A 20,099-nucleotide genomic window follows, 5' to 3' on the forward strand; every position below is an offset into this window, starting at 1 on the left:
AAATCATTATTTACAACTAATGTTCAAAACCATCTGTAATCATCTTCTCCTTTATGAACAATACATCAGATTCACTTCAGATTTTCAGTCTTTAATAGTTTTGAGAAAAAAATAGTTGCTACATTCAAATATGGCCGCACTGTACCTATAGACGCATGTTAGCACACATGCTAATGCTACAACATACTTTAAACATTTACTCATGAACCATAAATCAGATTGACTCTAGATTTGGTATATAGACTTGGTAGACTGGTATATAGATTTGGTATATAGACTTGGTAGACTGGTATATAGATTTGGTATATAGACTTGGTAGACTGGTATATAGACTTGGTAGACTGGAATATAGATTTGGTAGACTGGTATATAGATTTGGTAGACTGGTATATAGATTTGGTAGACTGGTATATAGACTTGTTAGACTGGTAAATAGATTTGGTAGACTGGTATATAGACTTGGTAGACTGGTATATAGATTTGGTATATAGACTTGGTAGACTGGTATATAGATTTGGTAGACTGGTATATGGATTTGGTAGACTGGTATATAGATTTGGTAGACTGGTATATAGACTTGACAGACTGGTAAATAGATTTGGTAGACTGGTATATAGACTTGGTAGACTGGTATATAGACTTGGTAGACTGGTATATAGATTTGGCGTATAGACTTGGTAGACTGGTGTATAGACTTGGTAGACTGGTATATAGATTTGGTTTATAGACTTGGTAGACTGGTATATAAATTTGGTATATAGACTTGGTAGACTGGTATATAGACTTGTTAGACTGGTATATAGATTTGGTATATAGACTTGGTAGACTGGTATATAGATTTGGTAGACTGGTATATAGATTTGGTGTATAGACTTGGTAGACTGGTATATAGACTTGGTAGACTGGTATATAGACTTGGTAGACTGGTATATAGATTTGGTATATAGACTTGGTAGACTGGTATATAGATTTGGTATATAGACATGGTAGACTGGTATATAGATTTGGTATATATACCTGGTAGACTGGTATATAGATTTGGTATATATACCTGGTAGACTGGTATATAGATTTGGTGTATAGAGTTGGTATATAGACTCAATGAATTAGCCTCTAAAGAATTAGAGAATGATTACTTGTTGCATTCATTGTCGGCCACTAGGTGAAATGGTCTTATGTAGATGACTTGCAAATCCAATCAGCCTTTTCCACATTGATTTAATGTCATCACATTTATGTTTTGGGTTGAAGTGAAGAGGAAACTACATTGATCACAACAAGGGAAAGAGGGAAAATGTCAAAATACAATTACAAAATAACATAAAGATCAATGTTTGAAAAATAAACGACAAATTACGTGTATTTTCATGTATTTAATTAAAATGCATGTATTTTGTATTTTAACATACAGAAGTACATTAGCCAATAGCAGACCCCAACAGCAACAACCCTCTCAGTAATGGTAACAGAAACAGTTGACTTCCTATGTGATACAGGATGTTGTTGTTTATCTGCCTTTAGTTTAATGCACTGAAGTCACTCTGGATAAGAGTGTCTGATAAATGACTAAATGTATTAGTGAAAATTAACATACCATAATGAACTGCAATGTGCTGGGGCAAGAAACTAAAAAGTTCCCCCCTTCAGGGTCCCCAGAACCAGGACTAAAGGACACTGATCTACAGTATGGTACAGTAGCTTTCCCAGAAGCCTGGTTACTGTATGGTACAGTAGCTTTCCCAGAAGCCTGGTTACAGTATGGTATAGTAGCTTTCCCAGAAGCCTGGTTACAGTATGGTACAGTAGCTTTCCCAGAAGCCTGGTTACAGTATGGTACAGTAGCTTTCCCAGAAGCCTGGTTACAGTATGGTATAGTAGCTTTCCCAGAAGCCTGGTTACAGTATGGTACAGTAGCTTTCCCAGAAGCCTGGTTACAGTATGGTACAGTAGCTTTCCCAGAAGCCTGGTTACAGTATGGTACAGTAGTTTTCCCAGAAGCCTGGTGCAGCTCTGGGCGGAGCTCTGGATTCAACTTCTATATTAATCTTGGTATCCCTAGACTCCCTGGGGGCGATGCCCTGATACATAATTGAAATTGGTTCGTGGGTGGAATAGCCCGCCTGTTCCAGGAAGTACCCCAATGACATGTCCGCGGATGAATGGCCGCACATGATCATGAGCAACCCCCTGCTGATGCAATAGGTGTTGACCGGGTCGAAGTTCCTCAGGTCCTCGTGCTGGGTCACATAGACCTTATCCACTGTCATGTCTGGACGCATACTGATGATGAGACGGTCCATGTTGCTGGTATCTATGTTACCAGTGTTGTACTTCCTGACATAATTAGGCATGGAATCAGATGCTGTGAGGTGGAGGTTGCCCACCTCATAGAATGGGTAGCCATCATCAGGAAGCAGCCTCTTGCAGACATTGTTTTCACACTCAAGTCTGTTGCGGAAGTGATGGAAACCGAAGTCTCCCTCTTCGGGGTCGTAATTTGCAAACATCTGGTTGTCGTCGTCAAAGACGATGTAATCGTTGGCGAACCAGAAAAGGAGCTTGAGTCCGTGCCTCGGCCAGGGACGACCAAACCTAGAACCTCTCAGCTCCGCCATATTGTTCAATGTTCGAACCATGGTATCCCTGGGGGAGAGAGAGAGAGGGGGGGTGGATAGAGAGATAGGGATAGAGAGAGAGACAGAGAGAGAGAGAGAGAGAGAGAGAGAGAGAGAGAGAGAGAGAGAGAGAGAGAGAGAGAGAAAGAGGGGGGGGGGGGGGCGAGGGAGGAGGGGGATGGATAGAGAGATAGGGATAGAGAGAGAGACAGAGAGAGAGAGAGAGAGAGAGAGAGAGAGAGAGGACATCAGCACAATTAGACCCAACCAAATCATGAGAAAACAAAAAGATAATTACTTGACACATTGGAAAGATTTTTTTTTTTAAACTGAGCAAACTAGAATGCTATTTGGCCCTAAACAGAGAGTACACAGCGGCAGAATACCTGACCACTGTGACTGACCCAAAATTAAGGAAAGCTTTGACTATGTACAGACTCAGGGAGCATAGCCTTGCTATTGAGAAAGGCCGCCGTAGGCAGACATGGCTCTCAAGAGAAGACAGGCTATGTGCACACTGCCCACAAAATGCACTTCCTAACCTCCTGCCCAATGTATGACCATATTAGAGATACACATTTCCCTCAGATTACACAGATCCACAAAGAATTCGAAAACAAATCCAATGTTGATAAACTCCCATATCTACCGGGTGAAATTCCACAGTGTGACATCACAGCAGCAAGATTTGTGACCTGTTGCCACGAGAAAAGGGCAACCAGTGAAGAACAAACACCATTGTAAATACAACCCATATTTATGTTTATTTATTTTCCCTTGTGTCCTTTAACCATTTGTACATTGTTAAAACACTGTATATATATATAATATGACATTTGTAATGTCTTTATTGTTTTGAAACTTCTGTATGTGTAATGTTTACTGTTCATTTTTATTGTTTATTTCACTTTATATATTCACTTTATATATTATCTACCTCACTTGCTTTGGCAATGTTAACACGTTTCCCATGCCAATAAAGCCCCTGAATTGAAATTGAATTGAGAGAGAGAGAGAGAGAGAGAGAGATATATAGAGAGAGATATATATAGAGAGATATATATAGAGAGAGAGGGGGATATATAGAGAGAGAGAGAGTACAAGGAAACAGACAGCATTAAACAATACAGTTCATGGTGAAACAGTTAAGTTACCTTCCATATACAGTATAAGCCGCTGCTACGAGGTCTGGACCCAGCCTAAAACCCAAACAGCAAGCAATGGAGGTGTAGATGGAGGGGAGGACAGACGTGTTTATTAAGGACAGACTCCTCTAGTTGTCTTGATAGATGTGGAGGGTTAACTCCTCTTGTTGTCTTGGTAGATGTGGAGGGTTAACTCCTCTTGTTGTCTTGGTAGATGTGGAGGGTTAACTCCTCTAGTTGTCTTGGTAGATGTGGAGGGTTAACTCCTCTTGTTGTCTTGGTAGATGTGGAGGGTTAACTCCTCTTGTTGTCTTGGTAGATGTGGAGGGTTAACTCCTCTAGTTGTCTTGGTAGATGTGGAGGGTTAACTCCTCTAGTTGTCTTGGTAGATGTGGAGGGTTAACTCCTCTAGTTGTCTTGGTAGATGTGGAGGGTTAACTCCTCTTGTTGTCTTGGTAGATGTGGAGGGTTAACTCCTCCAGTTGTCTTTGTACTTCCTGTCTTTAAGTTTGGTGTGTGTTTTCATTTTGTTTGCCTGTTCTTGGTGAATTTAGTGGGTCTCATGGTGGGTGTCTTTTAGGCTCCAGTTGTTGTTGCTAGTCAACGTTCAGTGGACACCATGAGTGTCTTTCAGAACCCCTCCTAAAACCCCAGCCTTGTCGTTTTGGTTGCTGTCAGTGACTCTTTGTTAGTTCCCCCTTCTGTTTCAGTGACATATTTGGTTTTCTTGCTGTGGAACGTGACAATAGGACATGAAAAAGAAAGGAGGACCAAGGCTCTCTTCATATCATTCATTAAAATGCCTTTATTTGTAGGGCATGTTCAATAGAAACAAACTTTTAAAAATCTGCCGAAAGCAAATCCCTGACGAAGGCCATGCAGCCGAAACACGTCGGATTTTTTAAACTTTGTTTCTATTGAACCTACAAATAAAGGCATTTGAATTAATTATATGAAGAGTGCCTTGGTCCTCCTTTCTTTTTGATGACCAATTCAGCCCTTTTACCAAAGAGCCCCTTCTGTCTACCAGAATGTACTATTGTGTACCTCAGTAGCGATTCCCTGCCTCCTCTTTCTACTAGTGACAATAGGACATTTGATATCGTTGGCCTAAAATAACTGTGGTAACCTAGTAACGTGAGCCCTCTTGACGATTATCATGAAACGTCATGAACATGAACAGCCCGGCAGGTTTGAGCACATTTTCACTTCGAAGAATATAAAGACAGACTAGATCTAACTTGTTTAGTAAAGACAGACCAGATCTAACTTGTTTAGTAAAGACAGACTAGATCTAACTTGTTTAGTAAAGACAGACTAGATCTAACTTATTTAGTAAAGACAGACTAGATCTAACTTGTTTAGTAAAGACAGACTAGATCTAACTTGTTTAATAAAGACAGACAAGATCTAACTTGTTTAATAAAGACAGACTAGATCTAACTTGTTTAATAAAGACAGACTAGATCTAACTTGTTTAGTAAAGACAGACTAGATCTAACTTGTTTAGTAAAGACAGACTAGATCTAACTTGTTTAATAAAGACAGACAAGATCTAACTTGTTTAATAAAGACAGACTAGATCTAACTTGTTTAATAAAGACAGACTAGATCTAACTTGTTTAGTAAAGACAGACTAGATCTAACTTGTTTAGTAAAGACAGACTAGATCACCAAAAAGCATCATAAATGTTTTTACGGTACCTGGTGTTTTTAAATAAATGTAATCTCTATTTTTCTGGTGCTCGATGTCCCTGTAGATCCGTGTGAGAAGTTGATTTGATGATCTACAAGCTTTGCTGCCTGTGTGTGTGTGTGTGTTATTTACTCTGGGGGCAGGACTTCCCATGAAGAGTCCAGTGTTCAGGAAATGATACTGAAAGTAATCCTAGTCCTGGGCTGTGTTCCATACCACACAGTTCTTCCCAACTTCCTGCCTCTTCGATTCATGAAGCGTCTCCGAGTTGGAGCTTTTATCTAGGATCAGTTTTAGTCCGTCAGTAACAACCAGTAATTCAGGTTCTGTTATAAACTCCTATTTTTTCTAGCCTGTTTTGCATGTTACTTTAGTTCCTCCTTTAGCACCTGGTGGTAAAGGAGTTACTAGACTGGTCACCAATCAGAACTGTTAGAGGTGATAAAGGAGTTACTAGACTGGTCACCAATCAGACCTGTTAGAGGTGATAAAGGAGTTACTAGACTGGTCACCAATCAGACCTGTTAGAGGTGATAAAGGAGTTACTAGACTGGTCACCAATCAGACCTGTTAGAGGTGATAAAGGAGTTACTAGACTGGTCACCAATCAGACCTGTTAGAGGTGATAAAAGAGTTACTAGACTGGTCACCAATCAGACCTGTTAGAGGTGATAAAGGAGTTACTAGACTGGTCACCAATCAGACCTGTTAGAGGTGGTAAAGGAGTTACTAGACTGGACACCAATCAGACCTGTTAGAGGTGATAAAGGAGTTACTAGACTGGTCACCAATCAGACCTGTTAGAGGTGGTAAAGGAGTTACTAGACTGGTCACCAATCAGACCTGTTAGAGGTGGTAAAGGAGTTACTAGACTGGCCACCAATCAGACCTGTTAGAGGTGATAAAGGAGTTACTAGACTGGTCACCAATCAGACCTGTTAGAGGTGGTAAAGGAGTTACTAGACTGGTCACCAATCAGACCTGTTAGAGGTGGTAAAGGAGTTACTAGACTGGCCACCAATCAGACCTGTTAGAGGTGGTAAAGGAGTTACTAGACTGGTCACCAATCAGACCTGTTAGAGGTGATAAAGGAGTTACTAGACTGGTCACCAATCAGAACTGTTAGAGGTGATAAAGGAGTTGCTAGACTGGTCACCAATCAGACCTGTTAGAGGTGATAAAGGAGTTACTAGACTGGTCACCAATCAGACCTGTTAGAGGTGATAAAGGAGTTACTAGACTGGTCACCAATCAGACCTGTTAGAGGTGGTAAAGGAGTTACTAGACTGGTCACCAATCAGACCTGTTAGAGGTGATAAAGGAGTTACTAGACTGGTCACCAATCAGACCTGTTAGAGGTGATAAAGGAGTTACTAGACTGGTCACCAATCAGAACTGTTAGAGGTGATAAAGGAGTTACTAGACTGGTCACCAATCAGACCTGTTAGAGGTGATAAACAAGATCAAAATATATGATAATCTCAAAATGCAGACATATTGTGTGAACTGGGTCCAACTCCAAACTATGTACTGGACATGTTTGTAACACCTAAAGAGATTGTGTTCAGATTAGTACAAAAAGAGGTATGGAATAACCAAAGAGTTTAATGGATTCCTTCATGATGTAAATGTCTTCAATAAGATCCTTGTTATAACCTGATTCTGAGGGTTGTTAAAACCTCTTGAGACTAGGAGGCAGTATTTTGATGTTTGGATGAAAAACGTGCCCAAAGTAAACTGCCTATTTCTCAGGCCCAGAAGCTAGAATATCCATATAATTGGGATAGAAAACACTCTAAGGTTTCCAAAACTGTCAGCATATTGTCTGTGAGTATAACAGAACTGATATTGCAGGCGAAAACCTGAGGAAAATCCAACCAGGAAGTGCTTTTATTCTGAAACATCTCTTTTCCATTGCAAGCCTATCTTCCATTTAAAGGGATATCAACCAGATTTCTTTCCCTATGGCTTCCACAAGGTGTGAACAGTCTTTAGACATAGTTTCATGCTTTTATTCTGAAAAATGAGCGAGAATGATCACATCAGTGGATAGCTAGGTGTCCCCAGATTTGTGCATGTGCGAGCGCCTGGAGTGAGACCTCTCTCTCTCTCCTATTGAAAAGGCTACCATCCGGTTGAAATATTATTGATTATTTATCGTAAAAACAACCTGAGAATTTTACGAACTTTACGTATACTATTTGGAATTTTTGTTTGCCCATCGTGACCGCACAAGCCTGTGGATTACTAAACAAAATGCGCCAACCAAATGGAGGTTTCTGGATATAAAAATAATCTTTATTGAACTAAACAAACATTTATTGTGTAACTGGGAGTCTTGTGAGTGCAAACATACGAAGATCATCAAAGGTAAGCAAATAATTTTATTGCTTTTCTGACTTTCGTGACCAATCTACGTTGCTGCTAGCTGTTTGTAATGTTTTGTCTGCTGAGAGCTGTCCTCACATAAATCCCATGGTTTGCTTTCACCGTAAAGCCTTTTTGAAATCTGACAAGCCAGGTGGATTAACAAGAAGCTAAACTGTGTTTTGGTATATTGCATTTGTGATTTTCATGAAAATTAAATCTTTTTAGTAATTTAATTTGAATTTGGCGCTCTGCAATTCACCGGATGTTGACGAAAATGATACCGCTGAAGGGATCGGTGCGCCAAGAGGTTTTAAGGGGAATGTGTGATCACAGAGAAAGCACCTGTTGTTATGGGGAATGTGTGATTTTAGTATAACTCCTGTTGTTAAGGGGAATGTGTGTTCTATCTGATACAATACGAGGTGAGTGCTGACTGAACCAACCTTTATGGATCTGAGTCCCAAATGACACCCTATTCCCTTTCTAGTGCACTACTTTAGACTAGGGCCTATAGGGAATAGGGTGCCATTCAGGATGTACCCTTTATAAATACACAGTTGAAGAACGGTAGTATAACACAACATAGTAACTGTAAGGCAAACAGCGTCAACAACTCTCTCATCATCGTCTCTCTTCTCATATAAAGGGCTCAATATCCCCAGGAATTCGTTTGGTACTGTATTACAGCAATGTGTATATTTTTATGTTATATTTCAACCATTTCTTCCTTCTTTGAAGAACAATTCTTCACCTCGTCTGACTTGATACTTATATATAGCTCTGGTCCAGGTCGTTACGTGAAGCTTGCGGATGCTGAGCATTCAAGCAGGCCGCACATAATAACGCCTTGGACCAGAGCTATTGTAGGGGTTACAGGGGGACAGGTTGGTAATATGTAGTACTGTATCAGATATAAATAAAGGCTGTCAACACTGAAACAAAGCAGTGGTGTTGTTCCCTCATGTCCCCCTCACACATAATACTGCCTGGATTACACCACATAATACTGCTGGACACCAATAATACTGCCTGGATTACACCACATAATACTGCCTGGATTACACCACATAATACTGCCTGGATTACACCACATAATACTGCCTGGATTACACCACATAATACTGCCTGGATTACACCACATAATACTGCCTGGATTACACCACATAATACTGCCTGGATTACACCACATAATACTGCCTGGATTACACCACATAATACTGCCTGGATTACACCAACATAATACTGCCTGGATTACACCACATAATACTGCCTGGATTACACCACATAATACTGCCTGGATTACACCACATAATACTGCCTGGATTACACCACATAATACTGCCTGGAATTACACCACATAATACTGCCTGGATTACACCACATAATACTGCCTGGATTACACCACATAATACTGCCTGGATTACACCACATAATACTGCCTGGATTACACCACATAATACTGCCTGGATTACACCACATATACTGCCTGGATTACACCACATAATACTGCCTGGATTACACCACATAATACTGCCTGGATTACACCACATAATACTGCCTGGATTACACCACATAATACTGCCTGGATTACACCACATAATACTGCCTGGATTACACCACATAATACTGCCTGGATTACACCACATAATACTGCCTGGATTACACCACATAATACTGCCTGGATTACACCACATAGTACTGCCTGGATTACACCACATAATACTGCCTGGATACACCACATAATACTGCCTGGGATTACACCACATAATACTGCCTGGATTACACCAAAATATACTGCCTGGATTACACCACATAATACTGCCTGGATTACACCACATAATACTGCCTGGATTACACCACATAATACTGCCTGGATTACACCACATAATACTGCCTGGATTACACCACATAATACTGCCTGGATTACACCACATAATACTGCCTGGATTACACCACATAATACTGCCTGGATTACACCACATAATACTGCCTGGATTACACCACATAATACTGCCTGGATTACACCACATATACTGCCTGGATTACACCACATAATACTGCCTGGATTACACCACATAATACTGCCTGGATTACACCACATTAATACTGCCTGGATTACACCACATAATACTGCCTGGATTACACCACATAATACTGCCTGGATTACACCACATAATACTGCCTGGATTACACCACATAATACTGCCTGGATTACACCACATAATACTGCCTGGATTACACCACATAATACTGCCTGGATTACACCACATAATACTGCCTGGATTACACCACATAATACTGCCTGGATTACACCACATAATACTGCCTGGATTACACCACATAATACTGCCTGGATTACACCACATAATACTGCCTGGATTACACCACATAATACTGCCTGGATTACACCACATAATACTGCCTGGATTACACCACATAATACTGCCTGGATTACACCACATAATACTGCCTGGATTACACCACATAATACTGCCTGGATTACACCACATAATACTGCCTGGATTACACCACATAATACTGCCTGGATTACACCACATAATACTGCCTGGATTACACCACATAATACTGCCTGGATTACACCACATAATACTGCCTGGATTACACCACATAATACTGCCTGGATTACACCACATAATACTGCCTGGATTACACCACATAATACTGCCTGGATTACACCACATAATACTGCCTGGATTACACCACATAATACTGCCTGGATTACACCACATAATACTGCCTGGATTACACCACATAATACTGCCTGGATTACACCACATAATACTGCCTGGATTACACCACATAATACTGCCTGGATTACACCACATAATACTGCCTGGATTACACCACATAGTACTGCCTGGATTACACCACATAATACTGCCTGGATTACACCACATCATACTGCCTGGATTACACCACATAATACTGCCTGGATTACACCACATAATACTGCCTGGATTACACCACATAATACTGCCTGGATTACACCACATAATACTGGCCTGGATTACACCACATAATACTGCCTGGATTACACCACATATACTGCCTGGATTACACCACATAATACTGCCTGGATTACACCACATAATACTGCCTGGATTACACCACATAATACTGCCTGGATTACACAATAATACTGCCTGGATTACACCACATAATACTGCCTGGATTACACCACATAATACTGCCTGGATTACACCACATAATACTGCCTGGATTACACCACATAATACTGCCTGGATTACACCACATAATACTGCCTGGATTACACCACATAATACTGCCTGGATTACACCACATAATACTGCCTGGATTACACCACATAATACTGCCTGGATTACACCACATAGTACTGCCTGGATTACACCACATAATACTGCCTGGATTACACCACATAGTACTGCCTGGATTACACCACATAATACTGCCTGGATTACACCACATAATACTGCCTGGATTACACCACATAATACTGCCTGGATTACACCACATAATACTGCCTGGATTACACCACATAATACTGCCTGGATTACACCACATAATACTGCCTGGATTACACCACATAATACTGCCTGATGACACCACATAATACTACCTGGATTACACCACATAATACTGCCTGGATTACACCACATAATACTGCCTGGATTACACCACATAATACTGCCTGGATTACACCACATAATACTGCCTGGATTACACCACATAATACTGCCTGGATTACACCACATAATACTACCTGGATTACACCACATAATACTGCCTGGATTACACCACATAATACTGCCTGGACTACACCACATAATACTGCCTGGATTACACCACATAATACTGCCTGGATTACACCACATAATACTACCTGGATTACACCACATAATACTGCCTGGATTACACCACATAATACTGCCTGGATTACACCACATAATACTACCTGGATTACACCACGTAATACTGCCTGGATTACACCACGTAATTCTGTCTGGATTACACCACATAATACGGCCTAGATTACACTAGATAATACTGCCTAGATTACACTACATAGTACTGCCTGGATTACATCACATAGTACTGCCTGGATTACACCACATAGTACTGCCTGGATTACACCACATAACACAGGGAGGCTGTATCAACGTGACCTGATGTGTGTCGGCGTCTTCATACCTCTCTTTGTTTTTCTCCATCACTCTCCATCTCTTTCTCCTCTTCAGTCAGTCTGGAGTGCTGTTCCATCTGTGGCCACATGGTGGAGTGAGAGGATCATGTGGAAACACAAGGAGCACCAAGCAGCGCCATTAAACCACACACATCTTTCAGATTAAATTAAGTGTTTATTCTGTGATTTTCTCCATAGTTTCGAAAGTTAAAATACACAGAAAATAGACAGTAAAGTCTACTTAGCTTTGCAATATAAATGATTACTATATTCACATGACAGTTAAACCATAACATGCACTTCCCCCACCTCCATGGACTTATATCATTACACAACATGGAATCAGGCTTGTCTTACAAAAAGTTGACTAGTCAGTGGATGTGGCCCATGTGGGGTTCATATCCTCTAGTGAAGCCAGGGGCCAGCTCCCTGCTCCAACCTGCTACTACTGAATGAGGCATCAGAACATGGAACACTAGTGAGACCCAATGGCACCCTATCCACTATATAGTACACTACTTTGTATGGGCTCTGGCCAAAAGTAGTGCACTATATAGCGAATAGGGTGCCATTTTGGATTTGACAGACATGTGCTCCAGGCTATATAATTCAGACAGTATCACATCCGGCTGTGATTGGGAGTCCCATAGGGCGGCGCACAATTGGCCCAGCGTCGTCCAGGTTTGGCCGGGGTAGGCAGTCATTGTAAATACTAATTTTTTCTTAACTGACTTGCCTAGTTAAATAAAGATTAAATAAAATAAAAAATGTACATTCTCAGTTGTCGTCTCTCTAATCTAGGCCAGGTGACAGACAAGAGAGATGACCAATGGCTCTGGGCTTGGATTTTTTATTTGATTTTATTTCACCTTTATTTAACCAGGTAGGCTAGTTGAGAACACCTTTATTTAACCAGGTAGGCTAGTTGAGAACACCTTTATTTAACCAGGTAGGCTAGTTGAGAACAAGTTCTCATTTGCAACTGCGACCTGGCCAAGATAAAGCATAGCAGTGTGAGCAGACAACACAGAGTTACACATGGAGTAAACAATTAACAAGTCAATAACACAGTAGAAAACAAAGGGGGAGTCTATATACATTGTGTGCAAAAGGCATGAGGAGGTAGGCGAATAATTACAATTTTGCAGATTAACACTGGAGTGATAAATGATCAGATGGTCATGTACAGGTAGAGATATTGGTGTGCAAAAGAGCAGAAAAGTAAATAAATAAAAACAGTATGGGGATGAGGTAGGTGAAAACGGGTGGGCTATTTACCAATAGACTATGTACAGCTGCAGCGATCGGTTAGCTGCTCAGATAGCTGCTCAGATAGCTGATGTTTGAAGTTGGTGAGGGAGATAAAAGTCTCCAACTTCAGCGATTTTTGCAATTCGTTCCAGTCACAGGCAGCAGAGTACTGGAACGAAAGGCGGCCAAATGAGGTGTTGGCTTTAGGGATGATCAGTGAGATACACCTGCTGGAGCGCTACGGATGGGTGTTGCCATCGTGACCAGTGAACTGAAATAAGGCGGAGCTTTACCTAGCATGGACTTGTAGATGACCTGGAGCCAGTGGGTCTGGCGACGAATATGTAGCGAGGGCCAGCCGACTAGAGCATACAAGTCGCAGTGGTGGGTGGTATAAGGTGCTTTAGTGACAAAACGGATGGCACTGTGATAGACTGCATCCAGTTTGCTGAGTAGAGTGTTGGAAGCCATTTTGTAGATGACATCGCCGAAGTCGAGGATCGGTAGGATAGTCAGTTTTACTAGGGTAAGCTTGGCGGCGTGAGCGAAGGAGGCTTTGTTGCGGAATAGAAAGCCGACTCTTGATTTGATTTTCGATTGGAGATGTTTGATATGAGTCTGGAAGGAGAGTTTGCGGTCTAGCCAGACACCTAGGTACTTATAGATGTCCACATATTCAAGGTCGGAACCATCCAGGGTGGTGATGCTAGTCGGGCATGCGGGTGCAGGCAGCGATCGGTTGAAAAGCATGCATTTGGTTTTACTAGCATTTAAGAGCAGTTGGAGGCCACGGAAGGAGTGTTGTATGGCATTGAAGCTTGTTTGGAGGTTAGATAGCACAGTGTCCAATGACGGGCCGAAAGTATATAGAATGGTGTCGTCTGCGTAGAGGTGGATCAGGGAATCGCCCGCAGCAAGAGCAACATCATTGATATATACAGAGAAAAGAGTCGGCCCGAGAATTGAACCCTGTGGCACCCCCATAGAGAGTGCCAGAGGACCGGACAGCATGCCCTCCGATTTGACACACTGAACTCTGTCTGCAAAGTAATTGGTGAACCAGGCAAGGCAGTCATCCGAAAAACCGAGGCTACTGAGTCTGCCGATAAGAATATGGTGATTGACAGAGTCGAAAGCCTTGGCAAGGTCGATGAAGACGGCTGCACAGTACTGTCTTTTATCGATGGCGGTTATGATATCGTTTAGTACCTTGAGTGTGGCTGAGGTGCACCCGTGACCGGCTCGGAAACCAGATTGCACAGCGGAGAAGGTACGGTGGGATTCGAGATGGTCAGTAACCTGTTTGTTGACTTGGCTTTCGAAGACCTTAGATAGGCAGGGCAGGATGGATATAGGTCTGTAACAGTTTGGGTCCAGTGTGTCTCCCCCTTTGAAGAGGGGGATGACTGCGGCAGCTTTCCAAACCTTGGGGATCTCAGACGATATGAAAGAGAGGTTGAACAGGCTGGTAATAGGGGTTGCGACAATGGTGGCGGATAGTTTAAGAAATAGAGGGTCCAGATTGTCAAGCCCAGCTGATTTGTACGGGTCCAGGTTTTGCAGCTCTTTCAGAACATCTGATATCTGGATTTGGGTAAAGGAGAACCTGGAGAGGCTTGGGCGAGGAGCTGCGGGGGGGGCGGAGCTGTTGGCCGAGGTTGGAGTAGCCAGGCGGAAGGCATGGCCAGCCGTTGAGAAATGCTTATTGAAGTTTTCGATAATCATGGATTTATCGGTGGTGACCGTGTTACCTAGCCTCAGTGCAGTGGGCAGCTGGGAGGAGGTGCTCTTGTTCTCCATGGACTTCACAGTGTCCCAGAACTTTTTGGAGTTGGAGCTACAGGATGCAAACTTCTGCCTGAAGAAGCTGGCCTTAGCTTTCCTGACTGACTGCGTGTATTGGTTCCGGACTTCCCTGAACAGTTGCATAGCACGGGGACTATTCGATGCTATTGCAGTCCGCCACAGGATGTTTTTGTGCTGGTCGAGGGCAGTCAGGTCTGGGGTGAACCAAGGGCTGTATCTGTTCTTAGTTCTGCATTTTTTGAACCGAGCATGCTTATCTAAAATGGTGAGGAAGTTACTTTTAAAGAATGACCAGGCATCCTCAACTGACGGGATGAGGTCAATGTCCTTCCAGGATACCCGGGCCAGGTCGATTAGAAAGGCCCGCTCACAGAAGTGTTTTAGGGAGCGTTTGACAGTGATGAGGGGTGGTCGTTTGACTGCGGCTCCGTAGCGGATACAGGCAATGAGGCAGTGATCGCTGAGATCCTGGTTGAAGACAGCTGAGGTGTATTTGGAGGGCCAGTTGGTCAGGATGACGTCTATGAGTGTGCCCTTGTTTACAGAGTTAGGGTTGTACCTGGTGGGTTCCTTGATGATTTGTGTGAGATTGAGGGCATCTAGCTTAGATTGTAGGACTGGCGGGGTGTTAAGCATATCCCAGTTTAGGTCACCTAACAGAACAAACTCTGAAGCTAGATGGGGGGCGATCAATTCACAAATGGTGTCCAGGGCACAGCTGGGAGCTGAGGGGGGTCGGTAGCAGGCGGCAACAGTGAGAGACTTATTTCTGGAGAGAGTAATTTTCAAAATTAGTAGTTCGAACTGTTTGGGTATGGACCTGGAAAGTATGACATTACTTTGCAGGCTATCTCTGCAGTAGACTGCAACTCCTCCCCCTTTGGCAGTTCTATCTTGACGGAAGATGTTATAGTTGGGTATGGAAATCTCAGAATTTTTGGCGGCCTTTCTGAGCCAGGATTCAGACACGGCAAGGACATCAGGGTTGGCGGAGTGTGCTAAAGCAGTGAGTAAAACAAACTTAGGGAGGAGGCTTCTGATGTTGACATGCATGAAACCAAGGCTTTTTCGATCACAGAAGTCAACAAATGAGGGTGCCTGGGGACATGCAGGGCCTGGGTTTACCTCCACATCACCCGCGGAACAGAGAAGGAGTAGTATGAGGGTGTGGCTAAAGTCTATCAAAACTGGTCGCCTAGAGCGTTGGGGACAGAGAATAAGAGGAGCAGGTTTCTGGGCATGGTAGAATATATTCAGGGCATAATGCGCAGACAGGGGTATGGTGGGGTGCGGGTACAGCGGAGGTAAGCCCAGGCACTGGGTGATGATGAGAGAGGTTGTATCTCTGGACATGCTGGTTGTAATGGGTGAGGTCACCGCATGTGTGGGAGGTGGGACAAAGGAGTTATCAGGGGTATGAAGAGTGGAACTAGGGGCTCCATTGTGAACTAAAACAATGATAACTAACCTGAACAACAGCATACAAGGCATATTGACATTTGAGAGAGACATACAGCGAGGCATACAGTAATCACAGGTGTTGAATTGGGAAAGCTAGCTAAAACAGTAGGTGAGACAACAACAGCTAGTCAGCTAGCACAACAACAGCAGGTAAAATGGCGTTGACTAGGCAAAGGGGCAAACAGATAAAACAAACAAGCAGAATGGAGTACCGTGATTAATGGACAGTCCAGCGTACATCAGCTATGTGGCCAAGAGATCAGTGTCCAGGGGGCAGCGGTGGATGGGGCAGGGAAGCTGGACTGGCGAGTGTTATCCAGGTAAAAAAAAAACGAACAATGACTAAATAGCTTGTAGCTAGTTAGCTGGTTAGCTTCTGGAGGTTCTTGAGTGTGTTCTAAAAATTAAAAATAATAGCGATTCCGTATCACATTGTGTGAGGCAGGTTTCCGGAAGGTATAAACAAATTAAAAATCAAAAAGAGATAGAAAGTAAATATGGGTCCAGTGAGTGTTTGGGACGCGGCGATTCAGATGGCTACCAGTGTTGAAGGTGTGGTTTCTCAGTGAAGATGCAGCCAGTGAAAGAACAGATATGAGACCTGTACTCCACATCGTAGAAGGAGACCTGTACTCCACATCGTAGAAGGAGACCTGTATTCCACATCGTAGAAGGAGACCTGTACTCCACATCGTAGAAGGAGACCTGTACTCCACATCGTAGAAGGAGACCTGTACTCCACATCGTAGAAGGAGACCTGTACTCCACATCGTAGAAGGAGACCTGTACTCCACATCGTAGAAGGAGACCTGTACTCCACATCGTAGAAGGAGACCTGTACTCCACATCGTAGAAGGAGACCTGTACTCCACATTGTAGAAGGAGACCTGTACTCTACATCGTAGAAGGAGACCTGTACTCCACATCGTAGAAGGAGACCTGTACTCCACATCGTAGAAGGAGACCTGTACTCCACATCGTAGACGGAGACCTGTACTCCATATCGTAGACGGAGGCCTGTACTCCACATCGTAGAAGGAGACCTGTACTCCACATCGTAGAAGGAGACCTGTACTGCACATCGTAGACGGAGACCTGTACTCCACATCGTAGAAGGAGACTTGTACTCCACATCGTAAGAGGAGACCTGTACTCCACATCGTAGAAGGAGACCTGTACTCCACATCGTAGAAGGAGACCTGTACTCCACATCGTAGACGGAGACCTGTACTCCACATCGTAGAAGGAGACCTGTACTCCACATTGTAGAAGGAGACCTGTACTCCACATCGTAGAAGGAGACCTGTACTCCATATCGTAGAAGGAGACCTGTACTCCACATCGTAGAACGAGACCTGTACTCCACATCGTAGAAGGAGACCTGTACTCCATATCGTAGAAGGAGACCTGTACTCCACATCGTAGAACGAGACCTGTACTCCACATCGTAGAAGGACACCTGTACTCCACATCGTAGACTTCTCAGGGACTAAAAGTCAGATTCACTATGGACTCATCACAATGGTGCCTAAATAGGACTCATCACAATGGTCCCTAAATAGGACTCATCACAATGGTCCCTAAATAGGACTCATCACAATGGTCCCTAAATAGGACTCATCACAATGGTCCCTAAAGAGGACTCATCACAATGGTCCCTAAATAGGACTCATCACAATGGTCCCTAAATAGGACTCATCACAATGGTCCCTAAATAGGACTCATCACAATGGTCCCTAAAGAGGACTCATCACAATAGTCCCTAAATAGGACTCATCACAATGGTCCCTAAAGAGGACTCATCACAATGGTCCCTAAATAGGACTCATCACAATGGTCCCTAAATAGGACTCATCACAATGGTCCATAAATAGGACTCATCACAATGGTCCATAAATAGGATTCATCACAATGGTCCATAAATAGGACTTATCACAATGGTCCATAAATAGGACTCATCACAATGGTCCCTAAATAGGACTCATCACAATGGTCCCTAAATAGGACTCATCACAATGGTCCCTAAATAGGACTCATCACAATGGTCCCTAAATAGGACTCATCACAATGGTCCCTAAAGAGGACTCATCACAATGGTCCCTAAATAGGACTCATCACAATGGTCCCTAAATAGGACTCATCACAATGGTCCATAAATAGGACTCATCACAATGGTCCCTAAATAGGACTCATCACAATGGTCCATAAATAGGACTCATCACAATGGTCCCTAAATAGGACTCATCACAATGGTCCCTAAATAGGACTCATCACAATGGTCCCTAAATAGGACTCATCACAATGGTCCCTAAAGAGGACTCATCACAATAGTCCCTAAATAGGACTCATCACAATGGTCCCTAAATAGGACTCATCACAATGGTCCCTAAAGAGGACTCATCACAATGGTCCATAAATAGGACTCATCACAATGGTCCATAAATAGGACTCATCACAATGGTCCCTAAAGAGGACTCATCATAATGGTCCATAAATAGGACTCATCACAATGGTCCCTAAATAGGACTCATCACAATGGTCCATAAATAGGACTCATCACAATGGTCCCTAAATAGGACTCATCACAATGGTCCCTAAATAGGACTCATCACAATGGTCCATAAATAGGACTCATCACAATGGTCCCTAAATAGGACTAATGACAATGGTCCATAAATAGGACTCATCACAATAGTCCCTCAATAGGACTCATCACAATAGTCCATAAATAGGACTCATCACAATGGTCCCTAAATAGGACTCATCACAATGGTCCCTAAATAGGACTCATCACAATGGTCCATAAATAGGACTCATCACAATGGTCCATAAATAGGACTCATCACAATGGTCCATAAATAGGACTCATCACAATGGTCCCTAAATAGGACTCATCACAATGGTCCCTCAATAGGACTCATCACAATGGTCCATAAATAGGACTCATCACAATGGTCCCTAAATAGGACTCATCACAATGGTCCATAATGCGTTTGAGAAAATAACTTTGATGCATTCAAAGATTCCCACACTTAACCAGTACATAACATACGCTAATATGATAAAATATGCAAAACAGTAGCTAAATAATCTTCTTGGACCAAATGACACCTAATTCAGAATGTAGAGGCCCATGGAACATCTTCACCTAGTCTGAGAAACGCTAAGGGTCAACAGATAGCTGATTTTATGTGTCCATTTAAATCCCTGTAAATCCACTCCACAGTGGCCTATCAACTTGAAACTTGTCATCCCTATCATGGACGTCTCTAAGATGAACCACACTGAATGTTGTACTGATATTAAAAAAAAACAACAAGGAAACTATTAACAAATCATGATTTGCATATGTAGAACTAATGTTCAAAACCATTTGGAATCATCTTCTCCTTTATGAGCCATACATCAGATTCACTTCAGATTTTGAGTATTTAATGGTTTTGAGAAAAAATAGTTGCTATGTTAAATATGCCTCACTGTACATATAGATGCATGTTAGCACACATGCTAATGCTAAAACATACTTCAAACATCTACTCGTGAACCATAGATCAGATTGACTCTAGAGTTGG

The 20,099-nt window shown here is 42.6% G+C and overlaps 2 protein-coding genes across 2 annotated transcripts in view; both read right to left on the bottom strand.

Moving 5' to 3' along the window:
- Positions 1 to 1,358: 1,358 nt before the first annotated feature.
- LOC116373084 (uncharacterized) lies at positions 1,359 to 5,639 on the bottom strand. The gene is made up of 2 exons (XM_031821797.1): positions 5,465 to 5,639; positions 1,359 to 2,643 (listed from the first exon to the last, which is right to left on the bottom strand). Exon 2 carries the CDS (start codon positions 2,634 to 2,636, stop codon positions 1,968 to 1,970), a length of 669 nt encoding a protein of 222 aa, XP_031677657.1. The 5' UTR covers positions 2,637 to 2,643; positions 5,465 to 5,639; the 3' UTR covers positions 1,359 to 1,967.
- A 6,425-nt stretch (positions 5,640 to 12,064) lies between these two features.
- LOC116373082 (uncharacterized) overlaps positions 12,065 to 20,099 on the bottom strand; it is a 25,617-nt gene continuing 17,582 nt past the window's right edge. Inside the window, exon 3 of the mRNA XM_031821790.1 lies at positions 12,065 to 12,086. Coding sequence (XP_031677650.1) covers positions 12,065 to 12,086 — 22 coding nt within the window. The remainder of the gene's footprint in view (positions 12,087 to 20,099) is intronic.

This window comes from Oncorhynchus kisutch, unplaced genomic scaffold, assembly GCF_002021735.2.
Source record: "Oncorhynchus kisutch isolate 150728-3 unplaced genomic scaffold, Okis_V2 scaffold4017, whole genome shotgun sequence".
Classification (NCBI taxonomy): Eukaryota; Metazoa; Chordata; class Actinopteri; order Salmoniformes; family Salmonidae; genus Oncorhynchus; species Oncorhynchus kisutch.

What these genes read in the sequence shown, in the direction of transcription:
- LOC116373084 (XM_031821797.1), bottom strand. Translation starts at nt 2,636, where the DNA reads ATGGTTCGAACATTGAACAATATGGCGGAGCTGAGAGGTTCTAGGTTT.